Source organism: Haliotis rufescens, unplaced genomic scaffold, assembly GCF_023055435.1.
Source record: "Haliotis rufescens isolate VD_foot unplaced genomic scaffold, xgHalRufe1.0.p SCAF_1, whole genome shotgun sequence".
Classification (NCBI taxonomy): domain Eukaryota; kingdom Metazoa; phylum Mollusca; class Gastropoda; order Lepetellida; family Haliotidae; genus Haliotis; species Haliotis rufescens.
This window is the reverse complement of record NW_025963779.1, coordinates 73,343,295-73,367,645: the sequence shown is the minus strand read 5'-3', so window position 1 is coordinate 73,367,645 and position 24,351 is coordinate 73,343,295. Positions and strand designations below refer to the sequence as shown.

Genomic DNA, 24,351 nt, shown 5'->3' with positions numbered 1-24,351 from the left:
CACGGACGAGACAAATTGTTTATTACGAACGCACAGCATGGTTAATGCTCATCGACACACAACTAATTATCAATGCGACAGGACAACTGCACGCGTCAGTTGAACGGCGATCGAAGTGGTCGACGTATAGTTTAGTTACAGAGCAACTCGCAGTATACAAGGTAACTAAACAGCATGTTTAATGCTCTTCGACCCACAAGTAAGTATCGATGCGACAAGGCAACTGCACACGACAGTCGAATTGCAATCGAAGTGTGGACGGCATATAATTTAGTTTCAGAACGACTCGTCGTATCCAAGGTAACTAAAACTGCATGTTTAATGCTCTTCGACACACTACTAATTATCGATGCGACAGGACAACTGCACACGTCAGTTGAACTGCGATCGAAGCGGTCGACGTATAGTTTAGTTACAGAGCAACTCGCAGTATACAAGGTAACTAAAACAGCATGTTTAATGCTCTTCGACCCACAAGTAACTATCGAAGCGACAGGACAACTGCACACGACAGTTGAATTGCGATCGAAGTGTGGACGGTATATAAAGTGGTTCAGAACGACTCGTCGTATCCAAGGTAACGAAAAATAGCATGGTTAATGCTCTTCGACACACAACAAATTATCGATGCGACATGACAACTGCACACGTCAGATGAATTGCGATCGAAGTGTGGTCGGCGCAGAATTTAGTTACAGAGCAACTCGCAGTATACAAGGTAACTAAAAAATACGAGCAGTACTTCTAGTCGGAGACAATGTCGAAGGCGACCTGATCGAGAGGCTCGTAAGTCTAACTAGACAGGTAGCGCAGAACGATATCGAGGTCCCAGGCCGGCAGGCGGAATTAATGTGACTCATCTTCAACCATGAAGGCACGTAGAATTTTCTGCAATTCCGGTATTTTAGTGAGCCTGTCGCCCGTAGGAGACGGCTCGTCTAGGTAGAAGGCGACCCTGATCGCCTGCCAACGGAGCCATTCTACGACCGTCTTCATGATCCGTGTGATGAAGTCTTCCCCCTACCGGTAGCTCGTCTAAAGGTAGTAGGCTCCTACGACGGTGACGGCGGGGAAAAGGGACCTCACTACCTCCCCCGCCGGCTCGCTGTCGACAGCATAGCAAGCGGTTGTAGCTGGAGACGAACAGCAGTGTCCATGGATCCCCAATGCCTGTCTACTACAAGAATCTTGGAGGGCGCTGGTTTCTTGAAGAGTAGCCCCCAGTCCAAGTCCCTACTCATGGGTGACGAAAACGGCATGCCATAGATCGGGTAACGCGATCGAACAGGTGGTTTGCTGAAACTCTGCCCCGGCAGAGCAGAGGCAAGTTCTGGTCCATATCGTGAACCATGGCTCTGAAGACATTGGGAGGGGAGACTGAAGAGACTGCGGCGTATCTCCAACCTTTAAGCCAGCACACGTCGGTTTGTCATCGTCATGATAACTCAGGCAGAAAAGTGAGATAGCCAAGCCATAGCCAGGCTGTCGTCACAATCCATCATCGACGTCGATTGTGTAGATGTAGATGAAGGTACTGGTGTATTGGTCGATGGTCCATGGACCTCTGACGTAGTCGAATCCTTCTTGGTCGACGCCCTGGAGGTGAGTACCGCCGTCGTGATCTGGGCTATCAAAGCTGGGGCGATATGAAAGTGAGACGAGGGTGTCGATCGGTCATTATCTCTACGACGCTGTCGTCACAATCCATCGTCGACATCGATTGTGTAGGCGTAGATGAAGGAACCGGTGTACAGGACGATGGTCCATGGACCTCCGACGTAGACGAACCCTTCTCGGTCGACGCCGTCAAGGCGAGTACCGCCGCCGTCATCTGGCCTATCAAAGCCGGGTCGATATGAAAGTGAGACGAGGGTCACGATCGATCATTATCTCTACGGCGCTGTCGTCACAATCCATCGTCGACGTCGATTGTGTAGGCGTAGATGAAGGAACCGGTGTACAGGACGATGGTCCATGGACCTCCGACGTAGATGAACCCTTCTCGGTCGACGCCGTCAAGGCGAGTACCGCCGCCGTCATCTGGCCTATCAAAGCCGGGTCGATATGAAAGTGAGACGAGGGTCACGATCGATCATTATCTCTACGACGCTGATCTCCCAAAAACTCCCTTCGAAGGCGTCGCACGTCCCCGTGGGGACGAGGGCTACGATCTCTAACTGTAGAAGTACTATGATCCCCATCGTAGTTATCGTCCGAATCGAACTCCCGACGACCTCGAAGGCGACGAACGTCCTCGTGTCGTTTACTGTCACTCGATGAGGCCCTCGACCTGTCGTCCCGTGAACGGGAACGACTTCTAGAGAGGGATCTGTGTTCACTGTCGACCCGCACGACGTTCCTATCGTCGTTGGTAGGACGAGAGACGGACCGTAGTCCCCTCGTGGTCCTCGTCACCACCCGGTCCCGTCATAACGGGGGTGGCTGAGTGACGCTCTCGATCAACCGATTGACGAAGATCAGTCGTGCGGGTAGTATCATCAGCAGGCGAACAGTCCCGTGTCTTGTCAAAAACATAAGTTGACTGAGGCGGGTCTTTTTCAACTGATTTCTTGGGTGTGGCCGACGCGCCACCCCCAGGGCCAGATGTAGGGGGTGCAGAGTCCAAGGATCCACCAGATGACCTCCTCTGCCTGTAGCGCTGGTCAGTAGCCCGCTTCGCCAACGCACGAAGATACAAGTTAAAGTTGATAGAAGACAAATGCTCATATTCTTAACAACGTTTATTCCACGAACACGTTGAAAACCCGTCCTTATTTATGCAGGAAGGACAATACTTGAGAGGATCTACTTTAGACAGTTGTCCTTGACACGAGGCACAAATGCCCGACATGTTGCCACGTGTATAATCAAGTGAAACATGTGTTGAACCCAAACAATGGATTACCAATGATTACATTCCAGGAGTCTACAGGTAAGACATAGTATTATTACTGTATTAGAACAACAACTGTAGACACACGATAAGTACTAGTAGAATACAAACTAGCAGTCTATCGCGAAAGTCCTTCTCGAGCGACCAGCTCAGAGGCGCGCTCAGAGATTTGTGGCATGTCATCGGGAGGTGCGTGCGCAACCGTACGGAAACAAGTTTATTGTTTACATTCCAGCTTCTGGCTTCCTTTTAACGTGCGACTAGAGGTATGAGATACCCAATTGTACGACTGAAAACAGACTAAAACATATTATTCCTGCTAAAAAAATAGTTTCAGATACAACTTTTGCCGATCCTTGCTATTAAAATCCTGTAAAGTTATATCATTGGGTGTGTCTTGACCGAATCACCGGTATATTCCAAGAAAACGTGTGTACAGCTGATTGCTGTGTCCAGCTTAGTTTACGAGAAAATACACAAGGTAATCTTAATCCCTGGATATAAAACAATGCCTAGCTGAACGAAAACTACAATTTAAACGGTCAATCAACATGTCTGGTGATTTTTTATCTCAAATTTCGAATTTATACCGACAAAGTTCGCTGAAGGGGCACGGTGTAATTTTTGTCTGCGCATAATATTCAAATTTCTTTTTTTCCAAAATAGTGAATCCACTAGAGGGGGGTGCGCATTACAGATGGGTGCGCACTATACTCAAGAAAATACATGAAATACGTTTAACAGTTTCAAAGCCAGTTTGTTGTTTAAGTAAAACATACTGTATTGCTGACACTTTGCTATAACAGTAAATAAACACCTTATATCTTCTTCAACTGTACTTGTCACATCTTTTAGAGAGCAGAAAGACATCAACTTGGCTTAGCTTGTACCAGTAAACACTGTATAGTGATACGTATCGTATCGCGACCCCTGTATCGCGATACGTATCGTATCGCAACCCTCCTGTATCGTTACACCTCTACCACTACACCATGAGGGCGGATGATTTGTCTGCTGACAATGACAGGAGGATATTTTTGTTTTATCATCCAAAACTGGCTCCCAAAGGAGATATCGCTTGCATGAGATCAAGCGATATCTACACTGTAGATATCGCTGCAATGAAATTACATCACAATGGTTTGCAGACCATTGTGACATCACTGGTTACCATGACGTCACAATCAAATGACATCACTAATGGCTCCGCTACTGAAGCTGTTTTCAGTACTTTTTACACTGAAGACACTGCTAATTACTGTCTACAAATTGAAAAAGTTGAAAGAATGATGTTGGATGATAAATAAAATCTCACCCTCGTGTCTTTTGATATCAAATATATCAACACTCGTTGATAAAAGTGGCAAAAATCCTCGGCAAACCTCGGAGTTTTCCCACTTTTATCAACTCATGTTGATATATTTGATATCAAAAGACACTCGGGTGAGATTCTCTATATCTTATCCTCTTTTAAGGGACATTCAAGCAATGTCAACTTTAAAACAAATAGTCATTGCTCTAGAATAAGGCCCAATCTGAAGCCTTTACAATGTCAATCCAGCTCTCAAGTCAGAATGGCTACTCCCTTATAAACACATTTATACAATCCTCCTTGAATGTATAAATATTGAACTAGAAGTAGTTAACACAAGAAAGTTTGTCAATTTGACATTCTCATTGATTATATCAGTAATTATGGTCATAAACTTATGATGACTAACACAGCCTCTAGAATCAGATGTTTGAGCCAAGATCTTTCATTCCCTCTGACACAAGTGTAATATTTGAGATAACACTCTCTAGCAAAGTACAAATTCTAGTTCTTTTTTTGGGTTGAGTCCCATCCAGGATTCGAACACACACTCTGAGAATGAGGCCCCTTATCTTAAGCACATAAAGGCAGTATTCTAAGCCCCAACAATACTAGAATTTGTACTTTACTTCGAAAGTGCTATCCCAGATATGACATTTGTTACATATGACCACCTTCTAAACAGGTATTGTGTATTCACAGACACTATACGACAAGCTTAGCGCCAAACAGCTTTCATGAATAAGCTGCCTGCTACTGAATAACATGTCACTGTACCAGTTTCCCTCTGTGCCTTCATGGTTCCATCGACATCCTCAGTCTTCTTCACCATCGTCCCATCTGTTTCATCCTCATCCCCCTGGAAAGCACAAGCCACACAGTCACATGTAGACAGCTCCACACAGTCACATCTAGACAACTCTACACACAGTCACATCTAGACAGCTCCACACAGTCACATCTAGACAACTCTACACACAGTCACATCTAGACAACTCTACACAGTCACATCTAGACAGCTCCACACAGTCACATGTAGACAGCTCCACACAGTCACATCTAGACAACTCTACACACAGTCACATCTAGACAGCTCCACACAGTCACATCTAGACAACTCTACACACAGTCACATCTAGACAACTCTACACAGTCACATGTAGACAGCTCTACACAGTCACATGTAGACAACTCTACACACAGTCACATCTAGACAGCTCCAGTCACATCTAGACAGCTCCACACAGTCACATCTAGACAACTCTACACACAGTCACATCTAGACAGCTCCACAGTCACATGTAGACAGCTCCACAGTCACATGTAGACAGCACCACACACAGTCACATCTAGACAGCTCCAGTCACATCTAGACAGCTCCAGTCACATGTAGACAGCTCCACACACAGTCACATCTAGACAGCTCCACACAGCTCTACAAGGAGTTACAGCAGTGACACAACAGCACCGAAACATAATACCACCAAGGGAGGTAACCCAGAATTATATGAATTTACCTCCCTTTTATTCAACCCATTCTGTGAAAGGGCTACAGTGCAGCGTTAGAAATTGGCACTAGTCCTGTAGTCCTTACCAAACTGCCCAATAGTAAAGGTATCCTAAGGACGAGTAGAAATTGGCCCATTTTAAGGGTTTTACTATATGTTATCATTATAAGGACTAGTGGACAAAAACTGTTAGTTTCTAACCCTGCAGTGTGTTTGTGTTGTGGTGCTGTCAGATTTTTAATGATTTGTCATGTCCTGTAGTTGATGTCTGACTGTAGTGTTAAATACCTAAGGCTAATTGTCCAGATATAAGTGAAGCAACTGTGTAATAAATGGCCTCTACAGAAGAATATTACTGTAGATTGGTTTGACGGAACTGCTGAGTACAGGAAAGGTGAATTGGCTATAGATTAACTGGTGACCTGCACCCTGGCCTTATGTGCCAACAAACACTCTATTTGTCAGACTTATTCTTCACTACATTTCTCACAGGATCTCTGTTCATAGGTGGGTGGGTGTTTGAGCAAACAAGAATACCGCAGTCAGCAATATTCCAGCTAAATCATCATCAGACAATAGTGAGTGTGTATGGTTTTATGCCGCTGATAGCAATATTCCAGCAATATCACGGCAAGGGACACCAGAAATGGGCTTCAATGTGCCCATGTAGGGAATCGAACCCAGGTCTTCAGCGTGACGAGCGATCGCCTTAACCACTAGGCTACCCCACTGCCCCTCATTAGACAATAAAGCAACAAAACAGAATGAGTATATGTAATATTTACATCTGTAACAATATGGTGGGGTTGATACGGCGCATCTCCTGATACTATGGGTGCAATACAATTTGTATCTCGATACAGTACTTATATTTCATAAGTTCATATTCTTTCTTGTTGTAGGTGAATAAAACCCTGTAATCATTTGTTTTTAAACTTCAGAGATAAAAGATGGGATAATGTAGGGCAGAAACATATAGACAGAGGGCACTGTGAATGTTTTGCTTCCATAGCCAACCTGGAAATACTACAGAATCTGTGTAAGCTGGATCTGAAGTTATTATTCACATGTTTTTACAACAATATAACTTGTAATGAAATTTATCGCATATATCACGACACATGGGTTGTATTGTATCACGGGCCTCACACTGAGATACAGAACTGTATCACTGTATCGTTATACCACCAGTAACATAAGAATGAGAAAGCTAAATAGAGGTTGGTAGGAAAGACCGAGGAATTTGTGCCCAAACCTTTTGAAAGTTGAAATCAAAACTAACTACATTGGAACATCTTGAGTTAATAACTGCATGACATATTCATAATCGGCTGAGACACTGCTGGAATATCCAGGGGAATCCCTACATTAGACAACGGTAATCATGAGCTGGACTTACTGAATCCTCCCCATTGAGCGTCACCATGGAATGAGCATCCTGTATCTCCTTGGCTTCCTGAATCATCTTCTGCAGAACCTCACAAGACTTGGACTGCTTGATGAAATCATGCTGAAACAAGGCCGGTTGTAGGAGAATAGTACCACATGAAGAACTCATTACCCAAATACAGTGATGTCATCAATAATACTCAAACAAGGCAGGTTGTAGGACAATAGTACCACATGTAGAACTCATCATGGAAATAAAGTGACGTAATCAATAATACGAAGCAATGCTCCATAAGTAGCCATAATCTAAAACACACTACTTTGGAGAAGACCAGACAAAGGGAGGTAATCTGTCACATACCTGTAAGAGTTCTGATGCTGTGATTCTGGTTTCAGGGTTTTTCACGAGACACTTTGAGACAAAGTCAATAAACTCGGGGGTCCACTTGTCTGGATTCCTGAACGATGGGGGAGGTTTGGTGGGTATCATGAAGATCGCCTGAAATGAACACCACTCTTCATATACCTGCATTCATTTCCTGGCACATCACCGTCACAATAGAAGCAGTGTATATTAAGCACAGATGAACACTTGTTACCCAAAGCCCTAAAAAGTAGAAAAACAGTGGAATAAACAACTACATTTTGGACTTCACTTGTCTTCAGAGTCATGAATGCATCACCTATATCAAGTGACCAACAAGAGCTGCAGTGAATAGCTGCAATATTGCTGATGCGGCATGAAGCAATAATCACTCACTCACTCATCAACAAGAACATGAACTTGTGCCAAGCTCAACACAGTTGTGAAAATGACACACTGTCAGCCTGTGCTAAAATCCATTGAGTCTACTCACTCGAGGATGGGCATCATTTTCAGTGGAATTTAGTGGTATCACGTGGACAATCATTAGCTGAGATTACTTGACCGAACAGATGTTTTACTTGACTCGGGCTTTGGATTAGTGGCTAAATTCACAGACTGCACTCCAGCTGCACCACTCTTTACACGTGACCAGCACGACGGACAGGTGATCTCCAGACTTGCTTACCCTCATTGGGTGAATATCTCCATATGGGGGCTTCCCCTCAGCCATCTCCAGGGCAGTGATACCTGAAAACATCCACACAGACATGCAGCTTGTAACACTACCTTTCCCATTTTAACCACATAAAACCACACACTGCATTCTGTTGGTCAAAGAACCATTACCACCATGATGAATATTCGAAGCCAGCTGTATTTTCACACAATTTAAGGTTTGAGAAAAGAAGAAACAATTCTTCAGAACCTGTGAACAGGTAATTTATCATGTGATATTTTCCTTTGCATTTACCTGATAATATGACATCTCTAGTTCAGACAAACTATCACAAAAAGAAACTTCCACTTCATCGAAACCATATGTTAACATTTGGCAGATCATATCTTGTGAGTGAAGGGAGCGTCAAATATGTTAACATGTTCAAGGTCAGGAAAACTAGTCTAAACTCCATACCATTTAGTCCAAAACATTATGGGAATTCTACATCTGGTCTGACTTGTGTTTTGTGAACCTGCTTCAGGCTACTCACCCAAACTCCATATATCTGCTACACAGTCATAACCTATCTCCTGTATGACCTCCGGTGCCATCCAATAGGGTGTCCCAATCACTGTGTTCCTCTTGGCCATTGTATCCTGAAGAGATATATGGCAGTTGGTTGATATATGCATTATGCTACAGTTCACACACAGAGGACAACACCACAGCTTGCACATCGTTAGCATAAACTTCAGACAATTTAATTATGAAAAGTAGAAGTCAAAATTGTCTATATTATATGTTTTATGATGTCCAGATTCTGGGTCAGGTCACAATCATATTGAGATTAAATTTTTCCCTATCCAGACAAGCAGACAAATCAGTCAATAGACCAATATGATTTTTTGTTTGTTTATGCCGCACTCAGCAATATTCCAGCTATATGACGGCGGTGAATAAACAGTTGAATCTTGACCAGACAATCTGGTGATGGACATCATGAGCATTGATTGCAATTGGGATACAATACAGAGATGTGAATCCTAATTGAAATTTTGGGGTAAAAAAGTGTATTTTCATGTGAAAAAGCATAATGTTTTTTGTACCCGATCCGGGTTTTCGCTTCAAAAAGTTAACATTCTTGATATGCCCAGACGCAAGTGAAACCAGGGTACACATGCATTGATGCTAGCAATATAGCCGCAGGGGACAGAGTCAGTATTTGAAAAATAGGGCGATATAAAGCTCAAAACAAGCAGAAGAAATTACTCTGCTTTTGTTTAAATGGTTTAATATATGATTAAACCTCGAAATTGAATGTGAAAGCAATCCATACGCATTGGAAAAATTTGACATCAACATTGAGAAATTACTCGAAAATAGAAGTTATCCCAGCTCCCTCTGTTATTTTAGTGAAGCGACAAGAAAAACTTGTGGCAGGTGTTAGACTATGTCCAGCATACTGCCTTCTTGCTGAAACATGTGGTCAAAGCTCCACACATCTATAAAATCCATCATGTGACAATACATTATTAACTTGCAGAGAGACAATGTGGTGTTTCGAGTTCCGAAGAAATATTGGTGTGCATGCAATAATATGTTTACTGTAGAACATGGTAGAATGCATCATGAGATCGGTGCGTTAACAATTTGATCTCCATGATATTTTATGCATGAAAGTAATTCTACAAAAAGAAATGTCAAAAATATCATTTGAGGAGGACATGTGTAAAAGTGTAATTTTAGGATAAAAAGCATAATTATTAAGCCAACGGTTGGCATCTCTGTACAATGACATGCACTACCAAGTCAGCGAGCCTGACCATCCAAACCTGTTGGTCGCCTCTTACGACAAGCATGGGTTGCTGAAGAGCAATTCCCACCCGAATCTTCACAGGTAGACCTATATGAACCTGCAGGTATGTCTGCATGACGGTGTAAGTTGAAGAATCTGTTCCCATGATTGCATGCACAAGAAGAAAATGACAGGGTGTACTCACTGTGAGTTGTCCAGCCACCCCGAAGTCAGCCAGTTTAGCATGTCCCTCTGTGTTGAGCAGGATGTTGCCAGCCTTGATATCTCGATGTATCTTCCTGCGGGAGTGCAGGTACTCCAGGCCCTTTAGAGTGTACTCCAGGATCGTGGCGATCTCCTCCTCGTTCAGCTGCACACAACATCATCAGTGAGTCATTTGTTTGTTGGCTGCTTAGCATTCAGCAATATTTCAGCTATATGATGGCGGCCAGTAATAAATCTTTTTAATTTTGTTTGTCTAAACACAGCACCGAGCAATATTCCAGCCATATGAGTCTGGACCTGACATGCCAGTGATGGATATTATGACAATCCACAGGGTGCGAAGACACACAATCAACCATGTCACTCAGACTGACCACTCTCGATCCATTAACATGACTACATCTCTTCCCCAATGCAACAGGGATGCTTAGGATCTATTCTAACCCAGAATATCCACAGAGCCAGTAAATAACATTATCAAGGTACAATGACATGCTATCAACCATGTTTAACCACTTGATATATATCGATAAACACAGGTTGCTGAAATCTGTTCTAACAAGGATTCCACACATGGCACGACTTGTACACTGCTCCTGACAGACAGGAGTGAGTGAGTGAGTCAAGACAACAGTATCTGCTATACAACTTGTATACTGCTCCCGACAGACATGTGTAAGTGAGGGAGTCAAGGCAGCAGTATCTGTTATACAACTTGTACACTGCTCCCCACAGTCATCAGTGAGTGAGTGAGTGAGTGAGTGAGTCAAGGCAGCAGTATCTGCTATACAACTTGTATACTGCTCCCGACAGACATGTGCAAGTGAGGGAGTCAAGGCAGCAGTATCTGTTATACAACTTGTACACTGCTCCCCACAGTCATCAGTGAGTGAGTGAGTGAGTGAGTGAGTGAGTGAGTGAGTGAGTGAGTGAGTCAAGGCAGCAGTATCTGCTATACAACTTGTATACTGCTCCCGACAGACATGTGTAAGTGAGGGAGTCAAGGCAGCAGTATCTGTTATACAACTTGTACACTGCTCCCCCCAGTAATCAGTGAGTGAGTGAGTGAGTGAGTCAAGGCAGCAGTATCTGCTATACAACTTGTATACTGCTCCCAACAGACATGTGTAAGTGAGGGAGTCAAGGCAGCAGTATCTGTTATACAACTTGTACACTGCTCCCCACAGTCATCAGTGAGTGAGTGAGTGAGTGAGTGAGTGAGTGAGTCAAGGCAGCAGTATCTGCTATACAACTTGTATACTGCTCCCAACAGGCAGGAGTGAGTAAGTGAGTCAAGGCAGCAGTATCTGCTATACAACTTGTATACTGCTCCCCACAGTCATCAGTGAGTAAGTGAGTGAGTCAAGGCAGCAGTATCTGCTATACAACTTGTACACTGCTCCCGACAGACATGTGTAAGTGAGGGAGTCAAGAAAACAGTATCTGCTATACAACTTGTACACTGCTCCCGACAGACATGTGTAAGTGAGTGAGTCAAGGCAGCAGTTTCTGTTATACAACTTGTACACTGCTCCCCACAGACAGGAGTGAGTGAGTGAGTCAAGACAACAGTATCTGCTATACAACTTGTACACTGCTCCCCACAGACAGGAGTGAGTGAGTGAGTCAAGGCAGCAGTATCTGCTATACAACTTGTATACTGCTCCCCACAGTCATCAGTGAGTGAGTGAGTGAGTCAAGGCAGCAGTATCTGCTATACAACTTGTACACTGCTCCCGACAGACATGTGTAAGTGAGGGAGTCAAGGCAGCAGTATCTGCTATACAACTTGTACACTGCTCCCCACAGTCATCAGTGAGTGAGTGAGTGAGTGAGTCAAGGCAGCAGTATCTGCTATACAACTTGTATGCTGCTCCCAACAGGCAGGAGTGAGTGAGTGGGTCAAGGCAGCAGTATCTGCTATACAACTTGTATACTGCTCCCCACAGTCATCAGTGAGTGAGTGAGTGAGTCAAGGCAGCAGTATCTGCTATACAACTTGTACACTGCTCCCCACAGTCATCAGTGAGTGAGTGAGTGAGTGAGTGAGTGAGTGAGTGAGTCAAGGCAGCAGTATCTGCTATACATATAGTATACTGCTCCCCACAGTCATCAGTGAGTGAGTGAGTGAGTCAAGGCAACAGTATCTGCTATACAACTTGTATATTGCTCCCCATAGTCATCAGTGAGTGAGTGAGTGAGTCAAGGCAGCAGTATCTGCTATACATATAGTATACTGCTCCCAACAGGCAGGAGTGAGTGAGTGAGTCAAGGCAGCAGTATCTGCTATACAACTTGTATACTGCTCCCCACAGTCATCAGTGAGTGAGTGAGTGAGTCAAGGCAGCAGTATCTGCTATACAACTTGTACACTGCTCCCCACAGTCATCAGTGAGTGAGGGAGTGAGTCAAGGCAGCAGTATCTGCTACACAACTTGTATGCAACCCCCCACAGCCATGAGTGAGTGAGTGAGTGAGTGAGTGAGTGAGTGAGTGAGTGAGTGAGCAAGCAGTATCTGCTGTACAACCTGTATACCGCTGTATGAGAGAGTGCTATATGCAGTGTGACAGCATATTGAAGGTCATGGACCGATACAAGGAACAAGGAACAACAGCTGATTAACAGGAAATAAAGCAAACATTGAAAATGAATTCTTTTTAATTTTTTATAATTCTAAATCGCATGTGTGTACCATGCATGTCTGCAATGCTACCAGTCACAGCCCTGTGTAAGACTGCATACTCTCTGAGGACACTACATTACTACCACAATGACAGGTATACACATCTTCACCTCTGCATCCATGCCAAAGACCTGAAGATTTGGAGGTGACCTTATAGACATGGGACACACGTTGTACCCATGTGGGGAATGAAACCCAGTTCCTCAGCATGGCCAGCAACTGTTTCCCCAACTAGTTTATTCCACTACCCCAGGATCGCAGGACTTGCAACCTCAGTAGTTAACACTGCTGAGAATGACAACAACCATGACTACTTACAGTTTTGTTCCGCAACCTCATTATGTCGGACACAGACCCGGCTCCGCAGTACTCCATGACGATCTGGTGGAGAGAACATATTGTCACACGCCCTGCTCATCGGTATCACATACGCAATATTGTAGTGGTAAGCTCATACAAATGCAGTCAAGATCATCTTATGTGAAAAGAGATTCCAGTGTTTTTAGCATCTGTATTTTAAGATAAAAATTTAATTGCCAGACTATCACTGTTTCATCTGTTGTAAAATAATTTCTCAAAATTCAAACGAGTGCCAGTTGACTTATCAAAAGTTTAAATAGATGCCTGAAAATATCAGCATTAGAAACTGGCAGTAATATAGCTCAATCAAACATTCACAATACCGTATTCGACATAATAAGTGCCCCGCTCTAATAAGCTCTAATACATTTGCTAATATAATGGTTAGTGAACAATCCCAATTAGCATCCCTTCCGATTGATCAATGTACACAAGACTTATTTATTCGCGTATAATACACACTCGTGTGTTATATATGCACCCTTAATTATGGGCAATTAAATTCTGGAAAAATATATCTGTCATCTGGTCATACATAAATACTTCAGGCTGTCAGCATTAACCACAAAGTTTATCTTTCAACTCTGTTTCTTTCACCAAAATAATATTCTAATAAGAGCCCCCTATTTCTAATTTTGAGAGCTCCCTGGGCGCTTATTATGTCGAATACGGTAATTACAGTATCCATATAAATAATAGAAACAATTATAATAAGTCAGGGTTTCTCATATACATCACTGGTGACTTGATGAGCTTCATCATGTGTATACCTAATCCTAAAGGATTCATATTGTTTTTGTGGCATATTTGATTTTTAAAATATTAACAAAACAGCTTCCAATAAAATCACATTGATTTGAACAAGATAAGATTTCTTCATAAAAAGGAACCTGCATGCCAAATTTCAGCTTCATCGATAAGCAGTATCTGTTATCTAAGAGTACAGTAAAAGTACTTAAGTCTGTCAGCTGCAAAGGTCAGTGTCAGGGTTACCAGAGGTCACAGGGTCATGTACTTTTAAAGTTGTCTGTCACAAGAAAGAGACCCCTCTTTGATGTGCTGTAGCTTTCTATCCCTTGTCTTGATGATTGAAGTAAAGGCTTGTTTGGCTTTGGCCAAGCAAGGGGTAACTGACACATTATTTAATTGTTTTCTTAAAACAATGGCCTTCCATCTGTGGACAGTTTAGGCCTGCTTGAACTTGGTTTCATATTTTCTCCTTATATCAAAAGGTGTAGGTTGAGCAACAGCCTCTCCTCCTTTTCTCAGACAAGTTTGGTTTCCATTGCAACAATATGAGGCATTTTCAAATTCTGCAATTTCTCTTTGGGGACACCAACTGTTATGCAGTCAAGGTTGAATGAAGGTCAAAATTCATCATATCCCCAAAATTCGAACACACATGTTAAACACCACTACTATCTACACCTATGCCAAATTCAATATATTTAAACAAATGATTGTCAATTAATACTCTAAATATGGCTGCTGTGGTGGCCATGTTGAACAATGAATCAAAATCCTGGAGCAACTTTTAGAGACAAAATAACTGGGATCATTCATACATAGTTTCAGCTCAGTAGGCCTTTTCTCCATAAGAGATGTGGAAAATGCAAAAGTTATGGATTGAAATACAACCTGATGGACGCAAGATGGACACCAAGCCACAAATAAAGCTCAATTGATTTGTCAGGTGAATCCAAAATTTAATTTCCTTTTCAAAAAACAGAAGCAAGGCAGAACTTTTTCCCGCCCCAAACCTGACTATTGACACCTTCTTCTGTGACTACTGCTTCACATACCCATAAGTCTGTGTTCTTGAAGTAGCTACCGTAGTACTTGACAATGAAGGGGCTGTCGCACTGCTGCATGATGGAGATCTCCTTGATGATCTCCTGGAGGTCGGTGTCCACCGGGACCTGCTTGATAGCGAGGACCTGGCCCGACTCCTTGTGCAGGGACTTGAATACACTGCCATAGGACCTGGGGAGAAGTTGGGTAGAATAGCATGCATATCACACATTGGACAAATGTCCTTGACACATACCCAGGGCTGGTCAGACACGTCACCGACATGTTGGGACACATGCCACGTATCACCGGACACATTCTTTAGCCTCTCATGACATTCCCTGACTGGTCACCTACATTCCTCCAACATGTTGCAACACATGCCACGTATACACCGGACACATTCTTTAGCCTCTCATGACATTCCCTGACTGGTCGCCCACATGCCTCCGACATGTTGCAACACATGCCACGTATACTCCTGACACATTCTTTAGCCTCTCATGACATTCCCTGACTGGTCACCTACATTCCTCCGACATGTTGCAACACATGCCACGTATACACCAGACACGTTCTTTAGCCTCTCATGACATTCCCTGATTGGTCACCTACATGCCTCCGACATGTTGGGACACATGCCACGTATACACCAGACACATTCTTTAGCCTCTCATGACATTCCCTGGCTGGTCGCCTATATGCCTCGACATGTTGCAATACATGCCACATATAAACCGAACACATTCTTTAGCCTCTCATGACATTCCCTGGCTGGTCACCTACATGCCTCCGACATGTTGCACTACATGCCACATATAAACCAGACACATTCTTTAGCCTCTCATGACATTCCTTTAGCCCACATGCCTCCGATATAATGGGACACATGCCATGTATACATTCCCTGACTGGAATAACAGGGTAACAAGTACCATCTTTTGGTCTTTTGGTATAATACGGCTGAGGATCGCGGCTGAGGATTGCAGCTGAGGATCGAACCACCGGACCTTCCACTCTCTGTGACCTGTCTGAAACATGCCACGGACTTGTCGGACACATGCCCTTGACAATGTTTGACAGAGATGCATGAGGCAGATACTCTATGCACTATTATCAGAACCAGTCTTGGACACATCAGAACCAGGTCTCAGGCACATAAAACACATGACTCACATATCACTATTATCAGGTCTCAACACATGACTCACATATCACTATAATCAGATCTTGACACATCAAACACATGACTCACATATCACTATTATCAGGTCTCGACACATGAAACACATGACTCACATATCACTATTATCAGGTCTCGACACATCAGACACTTGACTCACATAGCACTATTATCAGGCCTCGACACAGACACACATCTCACATATCACTATTATCAGGTCTCCGACACATCAAACATGACTCACATATCATTTTTATCAGGTCTCGACACATCAGACACACGAGTCACATATCACTATTATCAGGTCTCGACACATCAAACATGACTCACATATCACTAATATCAGGTCTCTGACACATCAGACACTTGACTCACTTATCACTATTATCAGGTCTCGACACTACAGGCACACAGCACACATGACCCAGACAAATCCCAGATGCCCCTGATACATCAGCCATGTTCCAGGTTTCATCTGAAACTTGTCCTTGATAATAATTAATTAGACAAAACACCCTGACCCTCAGACATGTCAACCCATATCTCTACAACAACTGAAACTTGACAAATATAGCAAATACTTTGTTTCTTTATAATGTTCAAACACTGTTGAAGGAAGTATTTCTAGAAGAAACAGTGTACACTTATGAAACAGCAAAACAAACACCTATCTGACAAAGAATGTGAGTAAAGGCATGTTTGTTTCCAAGGTACTTAGTCCATTAAGTAAACACTACAGTGGTTGAGAATATTCCTGATGTTATTCAGTGAGTGAGTGAACAGTAGTCCAGTTATATAATGGCATGTCAACTTAATGTGGGAGGAAAGCCTGAAGTGATGCTGGTCTAGGATGTTTACCACTTTGGTGAGGACTACAAGCATGTGCATGGTGCTGACACACCGAGAAGCATGATTGTACTGGGATTTAAACCACAATCATAGGTTTATGTGTACCTACTGGACGCAACTGCACAGCAAATTGTGGCGCCTTAAGTCGACTGGGCCACACATGCCCCCTCGTTATTCAGCATATTCCCATGTAATTGCAACACAATGATCGGCCTGATTCCATGACTATGTTTGTTTGTTGTTTAACGCCAAGTCAGCGAGCCTGATAACCTGTTCCCATTAGTTACCTCTAACGGCAAGCATGGGTTGCTGAAGACCTACTCTACCCTGGATCTTCATGAGGGACAAGCATAGTTGCCTTGAACGGCAAGCATGGGTTGCTGAAGACCTACTCTACCCTGGATCTTCATGAAGGACAAGCATAGTTGCCTTGAACGGCAAGCATGGGTTGCTGAAGACCTACTCTACCCTGGATCTTCATGAGGGACAAGCCTAGTTGCCTTGAACGGCAAGCATGGGTTGCTGAAGACCTACTCTACCCTGGATCTTCACGAGGGACAAGCATAGTTGCCTTGAACGGCAAGCATGGGTTGCTGAAGACCTACTCTACCCTGGATCTTCATGAGGGACAAGCATAGTTGCCTTGTACGGCAAGCATGGGTTGCTGAAGACCTACTCTACCCCAGATCTTCACGGGTCTGACCTAAAGAGGAAGAGGCTTCAATACCTCAGAATTTAGGAAAATAAGAACTACTACTTGTTTAAATGAAATGATGATTTGTTCCCAATTTGCCAGCCAAAGGTTTAGAATCCTAGATAAATCCCTGAACACAATAGTAGTATTCAGACAGTTCCCACTCTGACACTCTTGCACCATGTTTGCTTGAAGTTTAACACTTCACTCAGCAATATTCTAGATTATGATGGTGATCTGTAAATAACTGGGTCTGGACCAGACAATCCCTTGTGCCATGTAAAGACAAGCTTGGGGAGTGACACGGCTTATACAGTATGCCCAGAACATGACAAATGTATGTTATTGCTCCTAATTGATTTTAAACCCGGTTTGAACAGGGTGTTAGTTATATCACTGTGTGTCTGATATGTGAGGAAAGCCTAAAGTTGTGCAGGTCATTGACATTTACCACTGTTGTGAAACCCACAATAATGAGGGCTCACATATGGGAGGAATCTGGGATTCAAACGTCTATACAGCAGATTCGGGTTTTACTAAGGCACGAAACTCTGCAGTGAACTGCTGCACCCTCAACCACTGGGCCACCTGTATCCCCACTGACATTCATGTCCGTGAGAGCTGATACGTAGATATCCCCAACATCACGCCTCTTGGTGACTCAAGTCATGGGACTTGTAACGGGGGGAGGCAAACGTGTCTGAATAGCATCAGGGTATGTGTCATGTAAACATCAGTCTGATAATACAAAATAAACATAAACATGATAAACATAAGAACATTGTGGTATTGCTTTACAAACATCATAGATATCAGGTGTTGAGATGTAATATTATTATCATGATCATAATATTAGCCATAAGCAATGATATGATGTAATAATTACTGTTCACTGTTCATGTTTGAGAATGCTATCAAATTTACAACTTAGTATCTTTGACTACATTTGATGTTTATTGAAAACTGGTGAGAATGAAATCAATTCATCAAGAGCATACAAATTACAATAAAACGCACTGCTAACACACATGATGATAATTTCAGGCAGTCAGATGACATGCATGACAATCATCATGATCATTAACAGAAGGCAACAGTGTATTACAGAACATGCTTTACTATAACTATGTATGTTAGAATACTGATTCCAAAGTAGGTACCTCAGTATGGTTTGTAGACAATGGAAAGAGTGTGTGTGTTGGTTGCTTAACATGCTTAATGCCGCACTTAGCAATATTCCAGCGGTATGACGGCGGTCTGTAAATAATCGAGTCTGGACCAGACAATCCAGTGATTAATATCATGAACATCGATCCACGCAATTGAGATCGATGACATGCATAAACCAAGTCAGCGAGCCTGACCACCCGATCCCGTTAGTTGCCTCTTACGACAAGCATAGTCGCCTTTCACTGCAAGCATGGGTTGACGGCAGCATGTAAATAAAATCTGGACCAAACAATCCAGTGATTGATCGAAGATACACAACTTACCTTATGTGAAAATGTGACAAAATAGTAAAATTGCAAATAAAGAAACAAAAGGGGTGAGGTAAAAAAAGCAAGCAAACAAGCAGCACTGAAATGTTCGTAAATATAGGCATTTCGAACTAGCAAACAAACAGGTAAAATGAAAGGAAAGTCATTTAATGCTACTCAGGTTAAACTACAACAAACTTGACCCAGACCATGTCATGATAGATCACCTTTTTTGTGACTTGTTGATTTAGAAAACAAGATCTTGATTTAGTACAGAGTAATTGTATCACTGAATTATGAAGACCCACAATAACAATCAATAATTTTAATCCTTTTTTTTTGTCTCGGCTTTCAACATGTACAAATTTGTGTGAAGCAGGCCATGAAACCAAAAACACACCAATGTGGACTAACCTCCATCAAATTCATTTGTGTGATACTTCAACTTTCTTGAAATGTTAAATGTTTCTAAACAGGACCTTGTGATCATGATTGTCAGACCTCTTTTTTATGGCACAGTGTATTGGGAAACACAAGATTTACAACACCATATGCAGTTCAATGCCCTTCCTTTTTGCTGCATAACTTGGTGAAACATTGTGCCAGGAATAATTACGGCTAAAAACATAATAGTCATGGTTCTCAGGCACCGCCCCCATCATCATAAAGTTTGCCGCATGTTTTGTTTTTATTTCCATTGTTAAAAAGAAATATAAATTGGTAAATATTCTGCCTCTCGAACACATGACCCTGGCAGTGAAATGCTGCAATACGATAAACAATGTGGTTGTCCTCGCAAATTTGGTCAATGAAAACATGAAATGTACCATAAAATATTACTACACATGATGATATACAAATTCAGTGGTATTTGTGTACTAGATGCCGGACAATGTTTGAGATTCAGATTATGTGTGCATGTTGTAGGCTCACAATAACCAACTGATAACGTCTTTATGTTGTGAAATAAAATCGAAGGTCATTGTATGCATGTATTATGCACACACTGATAGTCAAATGATAGTTATATACTGTATTCCAGTATTTTACTCATCACGGAATACACTTATGTACATGATCATGATGATGTGGGGAGGCCCTTTCCCAGGTTGATTGTACACAACTGTTTATTTGGTTACATACTTATTTGAATAACCCTAAAAAAATCCTAAAAAAAAACCACTGCTCACTTGCACCATATTTTCAAAAGCCATTGCCTCAGAACCAATTTTTTAATTTTAATAAGCCTAAGATGGATTTTTTTTAACTAGCAGGAAAATGAAAATAGATTCGCACATAAACAGAATGAACAATTTGGTTATCATTTACAATAAAGAAATTAGATGGTCTTTCATCACAAACAGAACATTGACAACTTGAAAATAAAACATTAAGCTAACTGAACATGCTGAAATAGCTAACAATTTCATTCTCAATAGTCAGTGTTTGAAAAACATCTGAAAATATGATCTTGAATCTTGATATTTCATGTTTGGGAGAATTGGTTAACCAATACTAATACTATATATAAGTCCAGGTGATTACCCGACTTTTATGGTTTTGACAAACTTGCTATGAGAATGTTTCTAGTCCACCAGGACTTGAAGCTTACCCTTCTCCCAGCTTGCCCAAAATGTCCAACACCTCTTCAGGCGGCCTGGTTAGGCTTTCTTCACTTAATCGGTTTAAGTGTGCACTACATTAAACAGAGAGGTCAGACAGCAGAGGAACAGCATGCAACAGCTTAGTTCTGGCGCCAGAACTTGTCACAATCACAACAATCCTGTCAACAAAACTTACATGAAAGAATCCAAAGAGTGGCAATAGAAACTGTATTTTGGTATCAACTATTTACAAAAATCATAATTGTTTTCTGGTTTTTACCGACATTCAATTACTTCCTCATCATACTCATGACCTTTAATATCCATGACAGCGGTCATGATGTTCTTTACGTTTCTATGGTGACTGTGGGTGTAAGTTACTGACAGGACTGTTCTGAGCCTAACTAAAAGCAGAGAAGCGCATCAGGTGATTGTATCTTGAAATATGATCATCAATGACTTCGGAACATGTTTTATCATTTGAACAATTCATGCATTTTAAAATGCTTTTATTCACTGTTTATCATGCATATAGTGGGCAAGTAGAGAGCCAAAATAAAACAAACACTTCTAGTTGGAGAAACTTTCAGATTATTTAAGTTGATTATTAAGTTGAGTGTTACCTGATCATCACATGGCAAGATAGCATTCCTGGTGCACTCTCTACTGAAGTAAGACCCAGTTCAAGGGGTCATGAACATTGTGAACATACTTAGCAAATCTTGATCAGTCCATTGAATTTGGCAATGAAAATAGTCCAATATCTAAACAAGCCTGTTTGGAAGTTTAATACTGTAATAATACATTCCTTACATCCAAAATATCTTGAAATACGAAGATGTGACTGAAACAAGAATACATGCATCCATATATTCACGATGTCCTTCATCAATCAATGCAGGGCTTTCTACTCTAGAGTAAGATGATGCAGACCACATTCCCTGAGAGCACATCCAAAATTTGGTCCTTACCCCCTTCCAATTTTACAAATAAGATCAAACACTTCATCTGGCTGGCGGGCAAGTGTTTCTTCACTTAATTTCACTAACTCGCTGAATAGAAAAAGACATGTTAAAACAAAAGATAAAAGAAACAGGTTTGTTCAATTGTTCAATGATTAACTGCACATAGGCAAGTCATTTATGCATGACAGTGTCAGAAATTAAGGGGTTGGTGGTGGTGTGGTCTTTGTACTGTTCGAGTTAATACACATCAGTGTAGGGATTCCTTAGTCCATTTATGTAGTCCTTAACTGTTAATATTGGTATGACAAGGACCTTTGGCTTTTGTTCTTAATTTGGGACACTGCATGTATATTGTCATAAAAAAAATAATATTTCATACAATCAAACACAATATTCATAATATACACAACTTCAGGCAATAAAAACAAAGCTTCAGGCAGAATTTAATACTTACTGTATTGGACGTAATAAGCGCCCTGCTCTAATAAGTGCCCACGTGGATATTTGCTCATATATTGGCTAGTGAACAATCCCAATTAGCACCCTTCCGATTGATCAATGTACACAAGACATTTATTATTTATTTGTGTACAATACGCATTTGTGTGCTATATGCACCCTTAATTACAGGCAATTAAATCCTGGCAAAAATTGTTGTATATCATATACAGAGACATCTCTTTTGTATCATTTCAGGCTGTAATTCTAATAAGAGCCCCCTATTTCTAATTTTGAGAGTGCCCTTGGCGTTTATTACGTCGAATACGGTAATGGCAAAACTCCCTGTGGGACGGGTTCCAGAAATACAGGGCCAGGGGAGTGGGGGTCACTTTGCCTCTCATGGGTATGATAGATTATAATAGTTACAATGGTCACAAGATCATAAACATGATACATGAGCACTATGAACTACCGTACCTTTTTTGGGATGTTAATTGTTAGTATTGCTAGGTGTCCTCTCAAAGTGGCTACACCTCTATCACATTTTGCCTACAGTCTCATAACACCATGTTCTGATCTGTCGGTTCTTAGAATGTAAGGTGTGGGCAATATGAAAAATACTGTTGTAACCTATAATGAATTTTAAGTCCATTTTAAGTCTGTAAGATTTACAGAGCATTCTACATCTCAGACTGGGTACAAATCATAAAGTACTTTCAAAAACTGGAAACTGGTTGCAGTGTCTTTTATACCATCAGTTGCCTTCCATCCATTGCAGCTGCCTGTTGTTATATTGTATTTGAAAATCTTATTGAAAGTTATGTGTCAAAAGCTTTTGAGCATTTACGATTGATTTTAGCATGTTTAGTGTTATTCATCTGAACATACAGACTAACATCATGATTATTAGCTGAGCCTACTGGCCTACAGCAGACAGAAAGCAGTTTTGATTCAGGCTTCCATATTGCAAGACTCCATATTTGGAGGTAAGTGGTTGAGGCAGAGATGGGAATAATAATAAACAATGATAAAGCACAATTGTGTTTATTTTTAAGTATTTGCAGACAGTCTGAGATGTAGAAGTTCTTTTGCAATTTGGAAAAGTTAAAACAGCAGATGTCAATAGTGCATGCAGTAACCATTCAAATATTTCGATTTGTCTTTACATTTTATCATTACTGGGGCCGCGGGACAGTCGCTCCAAAAACAGAACATGTGTTGTCATCACTTCATGTGTATACATACAATACCTGGAGATCGGACTGCGAGCCAAAAGTGATGTGCATGAAAACTGATAACTCGAGGATACCAACATAAATTTACAAGGAGCCAAGTTCATAATCAATGAGCCTTCAAATTCCTTAGTGTTAGAGCTGATTATCATCTATAACCGAATGTGGGGATACAGTATAGTGATACTGTGGTGTTTGAATATCTTACAATAAGAAAACAGTTATAGGATAAATTGAACAATCTATCTGAAGATAATTTAGTAGGCCTAGCTAATGAAATTAAAGGTTCTGGCCCTGTGATGTAAATTGCAAATTGTCAGCTGACCAGTTTTTCCAAGCTCGATCAAGCTTTATCAAACATTCAAAGTCCGAGTAAGTTTCCTAATCAACTGAATATTTAGACATGTTATCAATTATATAAATGAATAACATGTCAATATAAAACGTGAAATGAAAGATGAAAACTAAAAATGTTGGAATATTTTGTAGTTTCGAAGTTGACAGAGGAGGACGAAAACAAGATCCTCGTCTAGTTCACTGAGCTATTTTAAACTACCCGTCCAAATATACATCACATAGTTCATTACTCTGGTGTAAAGTTAAGTTACCTTTGATTCGACATTTTCGATATGTCATATCACAATCTTGATTACTTGGTCAATCTTATCACGATCGGCAAGACATCTTGAACAAAAGTATGGCACTTCCGTTTCTGTCCGGAAATAACATGTGCGCTCGGTAAAGTCCGCTATTTCCTTTCGCAAGGTACATTGATGGTAATTATGATAATTCTAACACTGAATGAAATGAAACTAAACATCATGTTTTAAAAACAATTTAAACCGGAAATATTCTATGTATTACTGTTATAAAAGTAAAACTGGTTCCACAGCACTGTCAGTGCTTTTAGACAGGAGCCCAGT

General features: G+C 41.5%; 1 protein-coding gene across 15 annotated transcripts in view; it reads right to left on the bottom strand.

Annotated features, from left to right (window-relative positions):
- Positions 1–24,161, bottom strand: part of LOC124139748 (serine/threonine-protein kinase 3-like) — a 34,547-nt gene extending 10,386 nt beyond the window's left edge. For 14 of the 15 annotated variants that reach the window (XM_048400688.1, XM_048400691.1, XM_048400689.1 and 11 more), the window contains exons 1-10: positions 24,037–24,149; positions 20,799–20,882; positions 14,994–15,174; positions 13,150–13,212; positions 10,128–10,292; positions 8,678–8,783; positions 8,155–8,216; positions 7,464–7,601; positions 7,113–7,223; positions 4,983–5,064 (exon numbers count right to left, since the gene is read on the bottom strand). In XM_048400688.1, coding sequence (XP_048256645.1) covers positions 4,983–5,064; positions 7,113–7,223; positions 7,464–7,601; positions 8,155–8,216; positions 8,678–8,783; positions 10,128–10,292; positions 13,150–13,212; positions 14,994–15,174; positions 20,799–20,882; positions 24,037–24,050 — 1,006 coding nt within the window. In that variant the 5' untranslated portion in view covers positions 24,051–24,149. Of the gene's footprint in view, positions 1–4,982; positions 5,065–7,112; positions 7,224–7,463; positions 7,602–8,154; positions 8,217–8,677; positions 8,784–10,127; positions 10,293–13,149; positions 13,213–14,993; positions 15,175–20,798; positions 20,883–21,761; positions 21,843–24,036 lie in introns of all 15 variants that reach the window. The other variant, XM_048400702.1, reaches the window with a different exon arrangement.
- Between the last annotated feature and the right edge of the window lie 190 nt (positions 24,162–24,351).